We start from the raw sequence: 20,679 nt of genomic DNA, 5'->3' as shown, positions 1-20,679 counted from the left end.
ATATATAAAGTTGTTCCTTATGTCATGGGTTTTCATTTAAGTATCATATTGCATATGTTTTGAGAAATTTTGAAAATTCGAATTTTACTCACCAAAAACCACAATAACAGTTAGTTTCTCAGTCGACAATAGCAGCTAGATTTATAGTTGACAGTAGCATATACATTCCAAGTCGACAGTAGAAGTTAGATTTATAGTTGACAGTAGCAGTTAGATTTATAGTCGACAGTAGCATGTACCTTCCAAGTCGACAGTAGCAGTTGTCTTCTAAGTCGACAGTAGCAGCTGATTTTTAACTCAACAGTAGCAGTTAGTTTTATAGTCGATAATAGCAGTTAGTTTTTATAATCGACAATAGCAGATAACATCTTCATTGATGGTAGCAAACACTATAGGTCAAAGAGAGGTCAAAAAGTAAAATATTTTATGACATATGTAACTTGTCATCATTTTATCTTTATTTGTAAATTTTGGTCTTTATTTGCTATATCAAATTAAGTAATGAGTTATTTGTAAACTAAATTATTATCTGGTATTTTTGAGTAATTTATTAATAATAAATTCATTTAAACTTTAAAGATCGAGGTGTATAGCTAGGTGGTCAAAGATAAAATAAAATGGGAGACTCGGCCAATTTATTACTCCTAAATAAAATGGAAGAAAACGACCAGTGGATGTGAGTGTTCTGATGGATCCAGTGGGTTCCTAGAGAGATGACATGAATTTTATTGTGGAACTCATAATGTTGCTTTGCAATTCAAGCATTTCAGTATTTTTGGGATATATCAATATATGTGAATTATATTGAAATGAAATCAAGAAGTCATACATATTTGATATGTTTATTTCATGTTTGATGGCCACACATTTAAATTATGGGACAATCATATGTTAAGGGCTAAAGGTAAGTAGGTACGAATGTGATGATCACTGTCACATTATGAATGATGACAATGACTTGAAGTATATTTAGTAGTACTAGAACAGAAATTCAGAACATGGAGATATCGTAGCAAATGAAAGATTGAAGCTTGAATTGATTGTATGGTAACTATCAATATTATTTTGTTTGTATAAATTTGTTCTATAGTAATAAGAATTAACAATTAGATATTGGGAGAAATTAATTTGTATAATTATAAATAAAATCAACAAGAGACTCTTTTTTATGTTGATATTGAGGGCTGTGGAAGTTGTTTTAAGTATTTAGAACCTTACTTTCGTGGGTGAGGTTGGGTTTAGTGCTAATCTCATCGGGTTGGATGCAAGTACCATTTGCTCTTCTGAATTTTCTTGCGACTCGACATTGCTAGTAATCAAAGTTGTTAGGCAATGTAGCCATGTCCCAGTAATCGGTGTAGATGTGAAGAAGGACTCGAAAACAACGGCTTGGGCTCGCAAATCAACTTGCTTATTGTTCCATAGGTGGAAGGCTTGGAATGGTTCTTCATCATCACCACTCCCAATCCAATATTCATAATTACGGCTTTGGCTGTAATTTATCGGTGCTTAATTAGAAGGCATAGTCTCCTAAGACGCTTGAAAGTCCCTTCAATGTGAGCAAAATGAGTTTAACACTAGGAAATACTTCGCTCATTATTCCAACTTGATCATGAATATAGGATGTGTTATACAAGAAAATAAAATGTAGCTCATATTCTTAAAGTTATATACACCAACTAATTATGCTCATCTTATTTTGATCAACTTATATATTGATGGAGTAGTATACAATGTGTCTTCCAATAGCTTTCCCAGAAACACATGGGTGAAAGGCTCACATTAATTATAATGTGCGTGATCCATCATCAATAAATATAAAAACCGACACAATATATCGTACTTGCATCAACCTTCCGCACAAGTCACAACTGCTGGATATCAACCTTCCCCTACTTTTGCAACAGGTGCTCTTAAGAATTTTCATCTTCACCCTTGTATTGAGTCGGGACAAAAAAGAAAATGCAACTCATATTCTCAAAGTTATATACACCAACTAATTATGCTCATCTTATATTGATTAACTTATATATTGATGGAGTAATAGACAATGTGTCTTCCAATAACTTCATGATTAGCAGAATCATAAAGACCTGTAGCTTCAAAGACTGACTACTTCATAAACAAGCATTCCGGATAAAATACTAATCCAGTAATCCTAATTTCCTAACCACCGCCTGCAACAACTCACAAGTTTAAGTAGCTAGATCAAAAATTGGATATGGTACTAAAAATACTAGAGGGAATCGTTCATGGTTACCTATCGATCCTTTCTCTAACTCTGCAGAAAGACAAATGGATGCTCATAGCAATTATACTTGCATATAAAATTGGTTTGAGCACCATATACTTAACAACAACAAAAATATAGATTTAGTCATTTAGATATTCGTTTGTGTCGAAATATCTTACTTAAAAGTTTTTCTCTTTTTGAATAACTTGAATTTAACTACAATCAGTGATTCAGTGTCAATGGAGGTTCCACATATGGAGGCTATATGGTGGTTGTAAAAAAATCCTTAGTTATGTAAAAATGCACAAGTTCTTCTATGTATGTACTTCTATTCAATAAACAGTAGATAATACACTGCTCATCAGTAACTTTTGTTCCGCTAACAAACTGTTATGGATTATATAATCATTATCTGCTTGGACTGCTTTGAAGTAACAATTAGTCTACTTGATCGACCTGGTCAATAATATTTCAAAGTTCTCAACAAAATCTCTAACTAATTTGATTAGAAAAATTAAGAGCATTATGGGCATGGTATTATATAGCACATGAGAATGCCATTTAAAACGATTAGAGAATAAGATTAGCCTTCAAAAACAATCTTTTTCAATGATCCACCAATCATGCTTTAGATTGCTATTGATCCTTGAGTCATTGTTTAATATGCTTCTAATACAGAAACAATGATGAAAGGATTGATTTCCATATTGGGAAAAATCCCTTGGCATCCCAACTAACCTCTTATTTCGACAAGATCAAAATGCAATATGTAATCTCTTGTTTACACTTTAATTAGTCATATTTTATATCGTATCAAGTATCAAATACTCGCAATCACATCTAATATCCTTCAAACTTCAAATGTTATATAAAAAATGAACATTATGATCTTAAAGCGTTTTTTTTAATAATCGGAGATGTCACATTTCATTAATGAATAAAAAAATACTATATTACCAGTATGACCCACCGCGAGATCTCTATCTATGTCAGAAGTGAGTCATGAAAGACAAACTTAAGCCAAAACCTAATTTTACCTAAAACAATACAACCTTAGGGAAAAAGTCCAAAACACAAGAATAAGTAACCAAATAACGTTGTCAAGGTATACCCCGAAGCTACGTCAAAACATACCTCAACTTATTCTTAAAAAGAAAAACTGGACTTAATAACTCAGACCCACATGCCAAGAGTAAAAAGGCCCAAGTCAGATCTCAGACCCAAGCCCAAAAACCCGAATCTGGTTTCAAACCTAGTACCCCTCACCATCTTCGGCGGGCATGATTGCTCCCACTGAAGCACCTCCATCACTGTGGCTTCACACCACCAAGATAGCATGATTGCCTAAAGCGCTTAAGGAAATTGCCTCCTGCTCAATCAAAGCACCATTGAATCATTGCTCCACCGATATAAGTCGTTGTTCTAGCTCCAAAGAACAACGCTGGTGCAAAACCTTACGCAGCCGCAAGATTGGACCAAACCAGTCTAAGCCATTAGGCCAGAAGCTTCAATTTCCTGATCTTCCCCAAATGTTCTACGATTTATAAATATCGGATATATCGGCGATATATCGCTAATATTTAGAAAACGATAGGATATGTTACATATCGGGGATATATATCGGTCAGCCGATATTTTGGGTCAACGAACGATATATCGGTGGTCAAATCGATATTGACCAATATTTCAGTGGGTTTAAATTTTTTATTTTTAAGTAAAACGTTGTCGTTTGGATTTAGGTTGAAAATAGAAGGCGAAAAATGGAAAGACCATTGTGCGCAGTCCACATCTATTCGACAAAGAAGAGAACTACAGTTCCTTCAAATTCTCGATCGAACCTTGTTTGAGAACTAAAGAACACGACCGACGCTGGCGACATCTATGGAGCTGGAGGTCTGAAAACCTCGATCGACCTGAGAAGAAGGCAACTGGTTTCTGTGGATCAAGAGGAGGAGGCGACTGGTTTTTGTGGATCAAGAGAAGGAGGCTATTGATTTTTGTGGATCAAGAGGAGGAGGCCTGAAGCGATAGGCGATTATAGTGTAAATTCTGAACTTTGAATAGGTAAATACTCTTTTGTGCTTCTGGGTTTTGCAATGGATTGTTAGATGGTTGATGTTATTGAAATAATATGCTTAGTTATTATTTGAGTGCAGTTTTGATTCAGGTTTAGGCATTTAGTTATAGTTTCTGTTGTAAATGATTTTCATTCAGGTATAATTGCTTCTTAGGGACTGTCGTACTGATAACCTGAGAACTGTGCCTTTGAAAGTTTAGTTTCTCAGTAGATGTTGCCATATTACCATGTTTTAGCTAATTTCAATCGTTCATACATCAAAAGAGTAGGAAAGTATGATTTGTATGATTCGTATAGTTTCACTGGTATGGACAAATTTTGGAATGGCCAATATGATTCATGATGCAGTAATTGAAAACACTCTAGCTCTAGAGATTGAACTCATTGAAGAAACTTGGTAGTTAATAACATTATGAATAAACCTGAAATATATTACAGCAATAGAGTTAGTGAAATGTAGGAAAGTTCATGTACTGAGCTTCAATAAGTGAAAGGCACTATCACCTCCTCTGAAAGTTAAGTTTTTCAGTAGCAAATGCAAACACAAATACTAGGGTATATACAAGAAGAACAATTGAGATGGATTTACAATGAATTATATATTGATTGTGTTTTTGTGTTTAGGACATTGGTTATGCACTTATGCTTACTGAGTTAAAGTATAATATACATAATGTATTACATTTACAGGTTTAAAATTGTGATGGCTCATAGTGTTGGTACAAATTCGTCAAGAGCTTCTAATACAACAGGTTGTACTCCAATGACAAATACCACAACACAAGAAGGTACTGAAACGTTATGGAGACCTGCTTCAACTGATATTGGTTGAGAGTATAGATTTTATGAGGATCATACAAAAATGAGTGTGATTACTTTCACGTTGTGCCACAAGAGAGTTAGTGTTTATGGAATAACTCGATTGAATGAGCACATAGTCTGTATAAAGGGTAATGTTGCCCCATGCAAGAAAACAAATGATGAAGATAAAGCCAAGTGTAGAAAAGCACTCTTGGAATGGAAAGAAAAGAAGAATGCTTTGAGTGTTCATGATTTGGGAGTAAGAAAAGAAGTTCACTTGACAAACCAAGAAGAAGATGGAGATGATGATGATGGTGGTGGTGGTGGGGATGATGATGATGATGGTGATGGTGAGGGTGAAGTTCGAATCATGGGAGCAAAAAAAAGACTTTAGAGGGCCTATGGATAGGCAAGGTTCTAAAAAACGCTAGGCGTTAATCAGGCGGACAGCTAAAAACCAGTGCCCAGAGGATTAATCGGGGATTAATCGGCCCAAGCTTGAGGCGGCCAAGGGTCTTCGGGCGCCTAGGCGCCGCCTAGGCGGTCCTAGGCGGGGATTTTTAGAACATTGCCGATAGGTATGCTTCATCTATTCATCCTTCTACCGATGCAGGCAAAGGAAAGAAGCAACAAGTTATCGATGATGCATTTGCTAAGGAAAAAAAACAAGATGTGCATGATATTTGGCAAGATTGGTGTATGAGAATGGAATTCATTTCCATGCTCTTGATAATGATAGTTTTCGAATATTTGTGGGAGCGGATGGACAATATAGTCCGGGTTATAAGCCTCCAAGCCAATATGAATTAAGGGAGCCGTTGTTGAAAAATGAAGTTGAGAGGACAAAAAAGACACTTAAGAGTCAAGAACATAAGTGGGCTAAGAGTGATTGCTCAATCATGACGGATGCTTGGAGTGTTGGGAAAAGAAGATGTATCATGAATTTATGTGTCAATTTCAAAGAGGGCAAAACTTTCCTTTCTTCAAATGAAGCTTCTAATGACTCACATACCGGTGAATACATTTTTACTTATATTGAAGAATGTATTTAAGAAGCTGGGGCACAAAATGTTGTTCAAGTGGTCACGGATAATGCTTCTAACAACATGGCGGCTGCAAAGATGTTGAAACAAACAAGGCTCAACATCTTTTGGACTTCATGTGCCACTCATACCATTAATCTCATGCTTCAAGGAATAGGCACCCTACGTAAGTTCCAAGTGGTAATTGTGAAAGCCAAAGCCTTCACCGTCTTTATTTATTCACATCACAAGACTTTGGCCATGATGAGGAATTGTACAAAGAAGAAAGACATAGTGAGGCCGGGAGTTACTAGGTTTGCTACTTCTTTCCTAACTTTGCAAAGTTTGAATAACAAGAAGCATTTGTTGAGACTCATGTTTGCTAGTAAAGAATGGGAAGATAGTAAGTATTCTGATACTTTAAAGGGGAAAGTGGCATTTGCTACCATAATGAGTATGACATTTTGGAATGGCGTTTCACTTCGCTTAAAAGTATTTGAACCTTTAGTGAAGGTTATTCGCCTTGTTGATGGAGATAAAAAGTCATCGATGAGTTTCTTATATGGAGAGCTATAACAAGCAAGGAATGTGATCAAAGAGGTATACAACAATCAAGAGGTCAACTATGCTCCTATCTTGGAAATTATGGACACTAAAGCTCATGATCGGCTTGATGGTCCATTGCATTTGACGACTTACTTCTTGAATCATGATTACTTCTTCAAGAATGAAAGCATATGTTTGAAGGGGGCCTTCATGCATAGTTGTATTCAATGTGTAGAGCGTTTCTACCTCATTGATGAAGAATTCCAAGGCCAAGTCATGAATGAGGAGTTACCTAAGTATAGAAATAAAGAAGGTGTGTTTGGAAGATCATTGGCCAAATCGGGATGCGCCAAAAAACACTTTAATTCGGGTATGTAACTTGTTTAAGTTATATTATTTATACTCATACTTGATAAATTGTCTTTCTATTAGAGCTATTATAATTTCTATTAGAACAATATTATGTATGTCCTTAGCTATTTTAATTTTGTTGTAGTTGCATGGTGGTACACTTATGGAAATGATGTACCAATATTGCAAAGAATGGCAATAAGGATTCTCTCATTAACTACAAGCTCATCCGGATGTGAGAGGAATTTGAGCATATTTCAATCAATACACACAAAGAAAAAGAATATACTAGATTGCTCAAAAATGAACAAGTTAGTATATGTTCAATTCAATGTCAAATCCTTAACAAAAACCGAAGAAATGACAAAGGAAATGAGGTACTACTTGCCAAAGAAGCTAAACAAGCACAAGAATGGCTTGTAGAGTGTAATGTTATTGATGATATGGAAATGCATCAAGAAGCCTCGGAAATGGATATTGAATTACCATCCTTGAGTGGTGTCCGAGAGGTAAGAGAGCTTCATGAGGATGATTTTGTCTCTGATGATGAGGATGAAGATATTGGAGGTAATGAGTTTGAGTTTGAGTCTGATGGTGAGAGAGTTTATGATAAATGTCCACCTCATTCAATCATTTAGACACTTATTTTCATTAGTTGGTATCATTTGTGTATTCCTATGGACATTTTGAACCAATTGTTTTTCTTTTGTCAATGTTATTTGATACATTTTTAATGTGTAAGATTTCTTTTATTAAGTTTATTTAGTACTTTTTGAAGTATATATTTTTAAATATAATATTTTTGATTAAATAATAATAAATCAGATAAATCCAATATAATCCAATATATTTTCGATATATTCCCGATATATCGTTTATCCACTCGACCGATACGATTTCGATAAACGATATTTAAACCATTGAGTAAAACCTCACCCACTGTCTCGTCGCCACGTCGAAGCGCCTTTTTGGCAAGCGGTAAGGAAAACCGCACCGCCCTATTGCAAAACCTAGAAACCTAGGTTTTGTTTTCCACTTTTCCGCTCCCGAAAACCCGGAGCTCACAGGTTCAGTATGTTAGTTAATCTAAATTACAGTATACCTTAAAGCGTGTTAATTACGTAAATTCAAACTTACATCTCATGTTTTGCAATTATAAATAAAAAATAGTAAAGCCAACTATAGACTATTACGAGTGATAGAAGTTTTGTTTTGTAATGTAAAATGAATACATCAGTCCAATCTAGCTCCACCTCAGATAGGATTCATAGGATTCTCTCTGATTAATGCAAAGGATCAAACTACTCATGAGTTGAGAACAAGCTAAGATCGACTCGATATTGCAAAACAACCTGGGTCTTCCCCTAAGTGGGTCAATATGTCATCACAATCAGTTAGGCCTTTAGAACTACATCACCATATTCATGCACTTAAACAGATAAGAGTTGAAGCCATCCTTGAACTTTCCAAGTCAAGAGAAGAAGAAGAATTCCTTCACTAAACCTAACCTACACATACACATATCCATTAATATCTGCAAACTTTTCTGGAAAATAATCTGAATTGACTAATATTATCTCAATGTATCAAAATTTTATGTACAGTATTGTCACCCACCATGGAACCAATCAGAACCACTAGATCATCCAAAGTAAGACCAGACTGTTAAAATCATCTGTTTTTGTCCTACCCTAATATTTACAAGTTGAAGCTTCCTCTGTTCTAACTCTGCTTCTACTCTGCCCCAGAATTACTCCCAATAGAATCACCTGACAGTCACCCAACTCCCGGAAACTGACCATTCCTGTGTCTCATCCGCCACCAGACGCCGCAACCTATCGGCCGCCGGATTTGAACTCGTTTCCGATGAATCAAAGCCAGAACCAAAATCACTTGCCTCCAACTCAGAAAATTCCGGTGAAATATCTGAACTGATCATCGAAACCCAATCAGGGAAATCAAAAGGCCCTCTTGGAGATGAGAACAAGTCGTCCTCAACATCCTCCAATGGAACAGTGTCATCCGAAATAACAAAGGGATGTTCCAAAAGCATCTCCGCCGTCCATCTCTTTCTCTGATCCTTCAAGAAACACTTACCAAGAAAATCTCTACCTTCTTCACTCAATTCCTCTGGAATTCCCGGCGACTCATCTCCTCCTATTCTCATCAAAAGGTTGCACATATTCGAGCCCGGAGAATGATCCCAGACCGGTTTCCCTGTCACCATCTCAGCCACTAAACACCCAAAAGCCCAAATATCCACTGGGGACTCAAACTCTTGCTCGTTCACTGATTCTGGCGACATGTAAAGAGGAGTTCCCCGGACTTCGACTCTGTTACCGGTCGTCCCCGCCTTCTTGGCAAGTCCGAAATCCGCAATCTTCGCCGCGCCATTCTCAAAAACAAGAACATTCGCAAGCTTTACGTCGCAGTGAACAAACCCGTTTGAATGAACACACCGAAGCCCTTTAAGAACTTCTCTTGCGTATCGTCTAGCATCCATCTCCGGCAACCGGCCGCCGTTTTTCTTGAGCTGATCGGCCAAGCAGCCACCGCTGGCGTACTCCAAAAACAAGTTGTAGAACGCGGTACCGTTTTCGAACGTGTGATCGTCTCCGAAGCAGCGGATGATTTGCGGGCAAGAGCCAATTTGGTTGAGGACTTGCTTCTCATTCTTGAGCAGAGCGGAGAAGGAGGCTTCAGAGGACTTGACGGCCATCAATGGTGGGGTTTTAAGAGAATACTGGTTTTTGGGTTTTGCTGAGTTGACGGTGGCAAAACTTCCACGGCCGAGTTGCTCACCTCGAATCCACTCCATGGTTGGTATGAGATTGATTTTTCCGAGTTTGTTTTGGAAGAGGAAAACATAAGCAGAGAATGAGTTTGAGCAGCCAACCGAGACAAGAAGCCCTATTTATAGACCAAGTAGGAAAGAAATTTCCTAAATAAAAAAAAAGAAAAATAAATTTGGTAACTGGTCTGAGATGATTGGCATCTTTAAGGCACGTGATAGGCGAGGATATTTTGCGAAATTCGGACTGCTTTCCTGATTTAGCCGTCACTCAAAACGTGGTTCATAATGTTGATCTTGAAAGATTTTTGCTTATTTGAGAGTATAGAGGGGATGTGCCCTAATTCAGATTCAATGATTTTTGCTGGTTTGGTAATTAAACACTGTCTGTATCCGCAACCATTGAAAACCTGAAATTTGGTGGAATATATCAGTTATTAAAGCATTGATACATCTAATGGATCAAATTACTTAAATTACCGGTTATTAAAGCATTACCACGGGATCCATTCGTATTTGATCGAATTTAGTCCTAACTTTTCAATCTCTTAAGACATTAAACCGATTAAGTTGTCCTCTTTAAAAAACCGACTAAATTATCATGATCCCTACATATTTTTCCGTTATAAAACTGTACATACGATACTTTAAAATTTTGTATCTTATGATTTTATTACTTGATAACATAATATATAAATAGACACGAGATTTATCATGGAACACATGTGAAACATACATCTCTGGCCTCACAGAATTGCTTTCCATCTCTTAATTTCTCATTTTTGTTTGTTGAAGAAGGTAAGGGGCGGGTACCTTGTATGTTACTTCAAGAAAAAGAAATGCATTGAACTCTTGTGGCCTAACGTTACATTACATTAACTAATTTGTGAGGCAGTTTTCTTCATTCACTTTCATATGGGTATGGAAATACGAGAGCCTTTCAGTCTATTTTCCTCATGAAAGAAACAAAATAGAATGTAATCAAAGACATGCATGGGTGCATTTCACAACATGTACTATTTGGCACTAAAAACATTTGGGTAGTAAAGATTTATTAATAAGCTTATATATATACAAGGGGCCAGAAAACTGAGAAACACATGTGACATGTGTGAACCAACTCACATAATATGGGCACATGTTATTCGAATTTTTTTTCATCATAAAAATGAAAACCGACACAATTTGTATGCATCGATCTACCAACTTCCTCAAAACTGTTAGATCAAACCTTCTTCTTTACACTTGTGCTTAAAGAAATGTCATATGTCACACTTAATTAAGTAGGTGTAGATTGACTAAGATATGGAAATCTATATATAATTAGGTGTGTTTTGACATGCGCTTTAGGAGAAAACAAAAGGGCTGCTTCAAATGGGTACAGCCTACTAATAAATAGTAACCAACGCCTTGCGTAAAATACTAATCCTAACCACCGCAACTATATAGGAATCAAACAAATGTATAAGGTTAGATAATAGCTTAGTTCCTAATGCTGAAAACATTATTGGTTCCCAGAAAGAATATACTTTATCCCAATTGCTATCCGCCAAATATGTTTGTTAAATCATAACCATCATCACAATCGGCTCTTAAAAGTAAACATATTTGGAGAGAAATCACCTCTGTGAATAGATTCATCTTTTTACTATATTAATGTACAAATATATCGCGACATTAAATGTGTTGACGTATAGCTCATTGTGGATAAGTCACCTCATATATGTAATTTGGTATCTCTCAATTAAAATGTGCCTACTATTCATTTGATTGTGCGGTATTCTTCTCTTGCTTAGAGTTTCCGGATCACGAACAGTGATTTCATTATTACGCTTTTCAATATTTGCCAAAAAAAAAACTCATATGTAACTATTTGTTATGTTTAATAAATGTAAATATGCTACCATACTTCTTGATTTATCTAAAAGAAAAATGCAATGATATTACAGGTTGTCATAAGGAACCATTACTTGAGTAACAAGATATATTCAAGTTATGAAACCCATACCCTAGGGTTGTAATGAATTTTCTATTCTCTGGGACATTATCAGACCCAAAAAAAAAAATCTTTAGGACAGTCAAAACTTCCGCTCTTTTTAATACAGCCTGAGAATAGCCTCCGCAACTTGCACTTCCCATAATTGTGGTCAGTAGTAACCAGGCATGTTGAAACTTCCAACGCCGGCCGGAAAAGAATAATAACTAAAGAAGATTATTATACAAACTCCCATGATATAAAGAATAAGAATAGACCGCCGGGATATGCATGCAAGTTGGCCACCCAAAGTGGTAAAGCCAATCGTGAGAAAAACCACCCAAACCAAAGCAAAGGCGAAACCATGGGCAGCCGCAGCTAGCCAAGTTGCGCGCGCACTTCATGCAAATCTGAAGAGACGAGAAACAGAAGGGGGAGGCGAGGGTCCCGTTTATAGTTATAAATCTGCAACAGAGAGACTTTAACATGCTTGCTGGCTCCCCAAGTGGGCACGTTTTGTGGGATAAACAATATTATCGTTTCTGGCTTTGGTCTGGTGTGGTCTGTTGAGCACCGCAAGTTAACGCTTTAGAAGTTTGGAACCAACCGTAACTGATAACTCTTGGGTTTTGATGCTGGAAAGGGAAGTGTGGAATGCTTGAAAGGTTTCCCTTAAAATAGGAGTAGTGTTTAGGACGACATATCACCTTTATACTGATTTTCTCAAGCGTTGGTATTAATTAGAAGATATGGTATTAAAGGTCCTTCGACATAGTACCTTTATACTCTTTGGTCTCACCAAAAAAGAGGATCTATTAGGATATGGAACTGTTCGACCATGAGTTACTTGATCGATGAATTGGTGGAATAAACGAATTACTTTGATTTGTTAAGCTACTTACGTAATTCTTACGCATAACTTTATCTTGATCGTTACATTAAAAGGATGATACTAGTTGTCTTAATTCATGATTAGAAATGGTTTATTGTGAAACTAACATTTTTAGTCTGTTACTAGAAGTTCTCAACTACATGAAATACAAGTATTAGATCCAATAAAGCTTATAAGAATGACACACAAATTATTTTCCATTTTCGCTATGTACTAAATATCTAAAAATCCCAATTGAGGTCCAAAATAACTTTGGTAGAAGATGTAAATTGAGTCGTGTTGCAACGAGCGTGGTCATATGTTCCCAACACCAAAGTGGACTCACCTGCCCGGTCCTTCCCCGCAAAATAACAAAACAGTTGAACAAGAGCTACGCTAGCCTTGAAGTTTGAAGAGCAGTTAGCCAACTTGGACATGCATCAGAGTCGGGCACGCTCTGCAACCTTAACCTGAAGGTTCACGCATCCATATCACTTCGATAGTTCGATTCACTTCACCAGTCTCTGCAGGACGGCGTCTGCGGGACCCAAATTTTTTGGATATTTTGCTTTTCAAATGTTGCTTTTCAAAAAAATTTCAAGCCGAGCAGAACATGCTGCAATTATGCCGCATGTCACGCAGATGGATTAAACATGGCATATACTGGGAAAGAGGGAGAATAAAAGCTTGGGTGAAACATGATGCCCCAAATCCTGATGGCTTTGCCTGATTGATACTATCATTGTTGTTCGTCACGTATTCTATTTCTACCTATCGTTTTCGTTTATTTCTTCTTTTTTATGTACCCAAGTGTTGGGACTTGTTTATCATCAAAAGTGGGATGCTTCTACTCGAAAAGTTTGCAATTACTAGTCAAGGCAATTTGCCCTCTTTTTTGGGTCGTCATCGAAAACAAAGCATTCTGTCACCAATCACCAATGCGCACAACTCCCGCTTGCCTAAATCTTTCATGTATATCAAGAGTCAAGACGGCATTATGTTCTTTTTATGCCAAACTGAACGCTCCCTAGCCCAAGTCTTTCATCTATCGCAAGAGTCAAAACGGACATTATATATGGTCTATACTTGGTTCTTTCATTTCACCATTTGAACCTAAATCTCAAACTACATAACTAACGGCGTAAACCCTCGTACAAATTGGGCTAGAATTTTGAAGTTGGCATAATGTTAACTTTTATATGTTCTATACTTAGTTCTTTCATTTCATAAATAAAATGTTTTTTTTATTTAAATCAATCACGACATGGCATAATGTTAAATGTTTGTTGCAATTTTGTCAAAATAATTTGACACGAGAATTTCATGATTAACTGATGGTTATTATCATTCATAAGTCACCTTCCATAATCAGCTTTAAAATTATAGTGAAATAACCATTCTACAAATCATGAAACTGGACTTAGTTTGTCGATCAAATCCCTCTATAATTTTTTATCAAAGTCCATTTGACCAAGGATATGTATTTGAATTCCTTTCGCATGTACGTACGTTGGCTTATAACATCGTTGACATAGGGGATAAAGTAAGATCGATAACCTTTCTATTCGTTTGTCTATGATTTTGACAATTCCATGCTTCCATTAGGCCTATAGTTTACTACCAAGTCTCCACTCAATATCGATAAGCTTCTAAGCATGCACTAATAGTGTACGAAGAGCAAACTTGTTCAACTAATAGTCTCCTAATTAACATGTGCCCGTAGATTAGGACTATGAGGTCAGCCTAGACGTACCCCCAGAAATGACCACGAAGAGTCGTGACATTCCAAAGTATACATTCACATTTGCATGTTATCTAAATATCAGAGTCGCCGTCTAGAAAAGAAATGTCAAATTCAGGAATTTGCCAAATTCCGTCGGGAAGCATAGTATTTATTTTTTTTGGTAATAGGGAAGCATAGTGGAAATGAAGGGATTTGTCGATTCATGCTGAAATCCAAATCCCACGTGAGATTTAGATCCGCAGAACCTTCAAAGCTTTCTCATCGTGTTGCTGATACTTGACGCTGAAGGTCCCTCATCGGTCAGTTCACACCCGAATATGAATTTAAGGTCCATATTAATACATTACATTATAAATGAAAACTATATTGTTTAATTTAGCCACCGCAGAAACACCAATATATATGGTGCACCAAGCCACCAACTAAGGCCAGGGTTCGAGTGCGAGTCAATCTGTCCATATATGTGGTACTTTGTATATATGGAGTAGGCTCCACGGGGTCGGAGCAAGCCATGGAGGTAACGAGCTCATTAGCTTCGTTGAGGATCTCCGATTTTAAGTGACCGGTTGTTCAGGTCAAGAGCCAGGCTTGCTTAATATGACCCTTGGCCTAAAGAAAGATCGATCATAATCGGGAATTTTGTTGCTTGGCTTTGTTTGAGTGCGTGGTGTGAGATTTATGTGTTTGGTTATGGTTCTATTATTGTAGGTTGGGCTTTGGATGTTTGTCTAGAGTGCAAACTTACAAGTTACAACTGGGAAAGTTGATGATAGCCAGGAATAGAGTCACTAATGCGATGAGACAATCCCATAAAATATCTCAATCATAGCGATAGGTATGATATGAAGTACCGAAAGGTACGTAGATCATTTTGGAGCGGACATTTTCGCACACCAACGTTGCAAATGGACTAGCTAGTTGTGGTGTAGGTGGTTGATTTTTACGTAAAAATTATCACAATCGGTTTAATCAGTCGAGTGCTACAATTCTAATTCATGTTCTGCGGTCCAGTCTTCTGCTCCCGAAATGGGTCTGATAGATTTAGAGCCATATATCCTAAAACATCATACAATAGAAAGGAAGGTTTGGCTGTATAGAGTTGAAGACAAACTTTGACAAGTGAAGAAACATTACATCTACGGGGTTGTTTCAATTGGACGTTACATCAAGACAATTAATATAGCTTGCACATATGAATCCATGATAGTACATAAAGAGTCTTACATGCTTTCATTTTCCCTTGATCAAAAGATCATCAAATCATGTAATATTGCATGCAATTCAGAGAAAAATAAGAACTATCGTGGAATGCAAGCTTGAAGGAACAACCCACCGATAGAACTCCGAACCGCTTGCATAGATAGAACTCCAAACAGAAAATAGATAGGCCCAATCCAGGAACAACCCATGTATTAATGGATTTGGTGGCTTGGGTGTTTAGATCTGTGTCATCAACCAGACCCAATGTGTTCATGTCAGCAGGGCCAACCCCAACCCGTTGTTTCTCTTCCATTAATTGAAGGAAAAACATAAAAGTAAACCTCTCGGCACTTGCTCACTAAACTGATCCAAATGAAACGCTGGAGACAACATAAAAGGTAGGCAGTCAATTACCAGACAGCTAACGCAGATGAGTGTACATGAACGTACTTGCAAAGTGTATCGGCCACAAAATTAGAATTATACCTGAACCTCTGGCCGAGACTTGATCATTTTCTTTGTAACGAAATCAAGCATTACCAGTTGAAGGAAATGAAACAGAAGAACAATACCAGTTGAAGACTTAAAGAATATGATATGTTAGGGACTGGTAGAAGAACAATATGATATGTTCATTTTTTCACTCTATATGGATCATGATTTGTTAGGGACTGGTAGATTGACATACTTTTATTGGGCAGAATGGTGTGTATTTTCGTTTCTCCTAAATTTCAAGCCGGGCTGACTCATGGCTGTATCTGGGCCTAATAGACATAGTCACATAAAACCTCTATATTTCTGATCAGCACCACCACTGCCAAGACAAAATCAATCAACAAATTACAACACCCCAGTTTAAACCACTCACATCACTTCTTCAATTGATGCGCTGGTGGCCATGGATTGTAAAGTTACTGTCTATTATACATATTCTAATTCCTTGAATTTTGTTTAGGGGCTACATACAGCAGCATATACATAACCTGTATATACTACGGTTACATAGCATCATTATACTAGAAAATCTTCATGGGAGGCTTCCACCAATTAAAGTATAGAGGCCTTTATAATTCCCTAATCAAGTAATCTGTAATGAAGAATCGAAGATCCAACAATAGCAAACTATAAAGGCTTGATGCAGTTCAATAAAGCTCAGTTAGCTCACAGACCCAACAGTACTGCAATGGCAGGCACGAGTAGGTTGATATAATGATTATAGCCATCAGCAACAATTGGACCATTTCCTCATCTACAATCAAATTTTGAGTTACATAATTTAATGGAGTAGGTGAGGGTGGTTGGTAGTTAATCTCAGTGTCAATATGATTACCTGAAGATCTAACTAAAGAATCAAACTCGGCAATGATCAGATAGATCGATTACCAGATTCTACGTACGTACAATATCTAATTAAATTGAGAATCTAGCAAGAACTATATATGAGGTTCTTGACTTCTTGCTAATACCAATTACAATCTATATATAATCATAATCCAACTAATTCCATGTAGCATATTACAAAGCATGAGTAGCAAGATCTGCATAACACAGCATCACAATCTTAGTCCTGAAGCATCAAGTAGATGCCCAGGAGTAGCAGCAACCTATAACCCAAAAGCTTGAACTACTAACACTCAACCCAACAAACCCAGCTGAAGAACACAAGAGAAATACTACCAAATGGACCTGCGCGCCTTTCCTCCAAAGAACACTTCACCTTCTGCAGCGAGTGATCCTAGAGCAGCCTCTGGTGTAAGGATGAACTGGGCCTCTAGCTTTGAAGCAATTGTTGGTGTAGTAAGACCTCCCGGACCGAGGCGGGCATGGGATCCTATTCGCCGAGAGAGCACCGTAAGAAATGTAGTACCTCATTCTCCTCCAGAACAGAGATCTACGCCCGTAGCCATTCTCCACATCCATCTCGTCCTCATCGTCCTCGCTGTCCTCCTCATTGAACTGTTGATACATTGCCATTGCCGTGGCAAGGTCCATATTGTCGGTTACTAGCTTCACGCTCGCCTCGTCGAGCTGGGCCGTGGCGGAACGGCCGTCAGGGCCGAGAACGAGGAAGGCGAGGAAGAAGCAAAGGAGATAGTGTAGAGTTAGGGAAGCCATTAGAAGTTGAGGAGGGGAGGAAGAGAGGGGCAATGAGACTAGGGTAAGTTGGGGTTTGGGGTTTTGAAGTGAGCCCTGAAAATTCAAGGCGGACAAAGGGGGCCGAGGGTCACATGCGAGTGGAAGAAGGAAGGTGAGGGCCAGCTGTGAGCTTCATCAATGTAACAGTGAGGGGGTGTTTGAGGGTGGTTTGGTGTGGGAGGGTGTAGGCGAAGAGAGGTGGATGTGCGGGTGAGATCTTACTGATTGGGATTTGAGTGTAGTCTTTGGAGAGTGGCTTGTTTTGGTTGGTGGGAGTAGCTTTGGGTGCGTGAGGGGCGGGGGAGGTGAGTGTGACCAAGAGTCGGGAATATAGTACAAGTACAATATACGTCAATATTGTTGGTTGGTGCTAGATTACGCGGCTTGTCGTCATCTCAAGAGATGAGTTAGTGTGTCGTTTAAAGTAAGAACTCTGATATGATTATTATTATTTTTTCTAAATAATCTTTGATATTTAAATGAGTATGTAACGATCATTGATAATGTTCTTTTGATTACTGTACCTTGTTTGCTCAATCTTTCAATTATCTCTCTTACTGTCCATAGGTTGGTTGTATTTGTGGGAGATTAAAGTGCCGGACTGCCAGTGTAATTAGCACGGAAAATTAATCTATATAAAACGTACGTGAGATCATATATAAAACATAGACATCAAGCGATTGAATGCTCATCTTAAGTAACAGTTTGTACTAGTTGTGGAGTCAGTTAGTGTTAAGAAAGCCTTGCATGTGTTAATTGTTAGCACGTCAACCTCATCCTCATCCTTGGCGCACTTGAATGCGTAGGCGTGTGTAGACAGTGCATAACAAGAAATGAACCTCCCGAACTTCACTGAAAGTGACCGGACCTTTATTTCAAAATTTGATTGGATCAAGAGTCATATCGATTGGGAAGTGGGCTTTCACAGGTCAGCCCTGTCTCATCAAGAAGGTTTGTTTTTACAGTTCACCATTGGTTAATGTAATCCTGCTGAAAACCATTGTGGATGATACAAGGATCTACGCTGTGCCGGTACATGATGTTGTAAAATGGATTAATTGATCCGACCTTATAGTACGTACTAGTACTGACATTAGAGTTAAGTCAGTTAACTAAGATCTACAGACTGACATTAGAGTTAACAAAGATCTACAGGTGCAAAAGAGGCTTGTAGTTAGCATTATGTGGTTTTACTTGCATTTCAAGATTATCACTGTCATTAATCTAAAGCAGCCGAAAATGTGGTCGGACATCATCCGCCCGTAATATACCAATGGTTGTTATATGGATGTCCCCCCACCCCAAAAAAAAATCTATCTAAATCATTTCATTCTGAATTCTGATTATAATTCTCTGTAATACTGTAATTTACCAACTCCTGTCTTCAATATATTCAAATCCAAAAAACAGAGAAATCTTGTTTTCTACAGGTAATTTCTCCAATGTGCCAATAATCTAGTAGGTTTGCCTTTTGGATTCCTCTTTGCTTTTGTTTTTGCATGATGTATAAACGTTTTAGGCTGACATTGACGTATACGTTTTATTTATATCTCTGTTAACTGTTTCATGCTTATCTGCACCATGACTTATCAATATGGAGACAGGTTCTGGAGCCAGTATGCTATAGACTCCAATTCAATTCCACATTAGCATGGTTTCAACTAAAAGAAGTGGTCTATTCTGTCAGTGTTTTTATTATCACCGAAGCTTTTCCACTCTACCCAACACTAGCAGAGATCAACGGCACAATGTAGTAGTACTCACTCGCAACTTATCATGCAACACAAGTTTAACCTCATAGTTCGATGGAAAAAAACTCCGTCTATGATCTTGTTCATAAGTTTCACTCCATTATTCTCCAGTGAAATGCAATTTGACTAAAAGGGTCTTCATTCTTTTAGGTTTGGTTACTATATCGAATGAAATGCTGACTTTGAGGACGGTCGATGAAATGCCTCAAGAAGACTTGCAAGTTCACGTTAATTTCATGTTAGTATACATAATATGCCACTATTCGAACTTCCTCTTCCTTTCAAACAGATGAAGGAAAGGGTCCGTAATGTTTGGAACCTACAAGTTAAGGCGAATCGAGATCGAGAGAAGGTAGCTAATCAACTAGCTAGGTAGCTATCAATCCCAAGCAATGTGAAAAATTAATGACTTCGATGACATTTCCACTGCCAACCATGTAAGCTCCAATGTAGTATTGACTCTGCTGCCACATTCACCAAAATATACAACCCCAAAAAGATACTCTGCGATCCATTTCGTACTTGGCAAACTCCATACAGTTGAATTTCGAGGGCTCTCGCTTAGATTCCTGCCAGTCCCACTGCGCGCCCTAGTGTCAACAAATACGGTCTCCAATCTCTTCGATCTGTTGCTTTCAGTTTGTTCATCAGTAGGCATGACAAGGGTTACCCTTTAGCTATAATGTTAATATGAGAAGTAAAAGCCAGACAATCTGAAAGGCTTCCAGTTCTACAGTACCTACTGCCCTCTGCATTTTAGGTGCAAGTAGATTTAAACTTGCTGGTGAATTTCATATTAGACAGATCGAAGAGTGATAGCAAATACAGAATCGGGACCACTCTCTGCGCAATCTTATTATCTTGCTTTCGTAGAAGTTGATAACTTGATATGATATGATATTGTTAACAATTCATTTCTGTTTCTCATCTGTCCAGAAGTTTATAAACTTATGTATCATTATTGATCATTCTCATTCAAGCAAGGGAAAAATATTAATATCTGTTACAAGTCAAGGTCAAAATTGTCCCAAAATGCCTAAGGTTTTACAAATTGTAAAAACTATTGAACGGTTTCCTGTTTTTTTTTCTTTGAAATGGTGAACGGTTTCCTGTTTATGAACACCAGAATTCCCAGAAAGAGCCTGGTTTATTTACCTCATCTCAGTTGTTACCTAGAATTA

The 20,679-nt window shown here is 37.6% G+C and overlaps 2 protein-coding genes across 3 annotated transcripts; both read right to left on the bottom strand.

Moving 5' to 3' along the window:
• Positions 1 to 8,229: 8,229 nt before the first annotated feature.
• Positions 8,230 to 9,903, bottom strand: LOC126787763 (mitogen-activated protein kinase kinase kinase 20-like). Of its 2 annotated transcripts, XR_007671272.1 has the most exons (2): positions 8,648 to 9,903; positions 8,230 to 8,538 (listed from the first exon to the last, which is right to left on the bottom strand). XR_007671272.1 is itself a non-coding variant. In XM_050513666.1 (1 exon), the coding sequence occupies exon 1, from the start codon at positions 9,846 to 9,848 to the stop codon at positions 8,796 to 8,798; it is 1,053 nt and encodes a 350-aa protein (XP_050369623.1). In that variant the 5' UTR covers positions 9,849 to 9,903; the 3' UTR covers positions 8,573 to 8,795. The 2 variants fall into 2 exon arrangements, 1 of the variants encoding a protein (XP_050369623.1); XM_050513666.1 differs by lacking the exon at positions 8,230 to 8,538 and having other exon boundaries at positions 8,573 to 9,903.
• A 7,168-nt stretch (positions 9,904 to 17,071) lies between these two features.
• LOC126791484 (protein RALF-like 34) lies at positions 17,072 to 17,832 on the bottom strand. Its single transcript, XM_050517945.1, has one exon. It carries the CDS (start codon positions 17,724 to 17,726, stop codon positions 17,325 to 17,327), a length of 402 nt encoding a protein of 133 aa, XP_050373902.1. The 5' UTR covers positions 17,727 to 17,832; the 3' UTR covers positions 17,072 to 17,324.
• Positions 17,833 to 20,679: the final 2,847 nt, after the last annotated feature.

The sequence above is a fragment of the Argentina anserina genome, chromosome 1 (genome assembly GCF_933775445.1).
Source record: "Argentina anserina chromosome 1, drPotAnse1.1, whole genome shotgun sequence".
Taxonomy (NCBI): Eukaryota; Viridiplantae; Streptophyta; class Magnoliopsida; order Rosales; family Rosaceae; genus Argentina; species Argentina anserina.
This window is presented reverse-complemented; position numbering and strand designations above follow the sequence as displayed.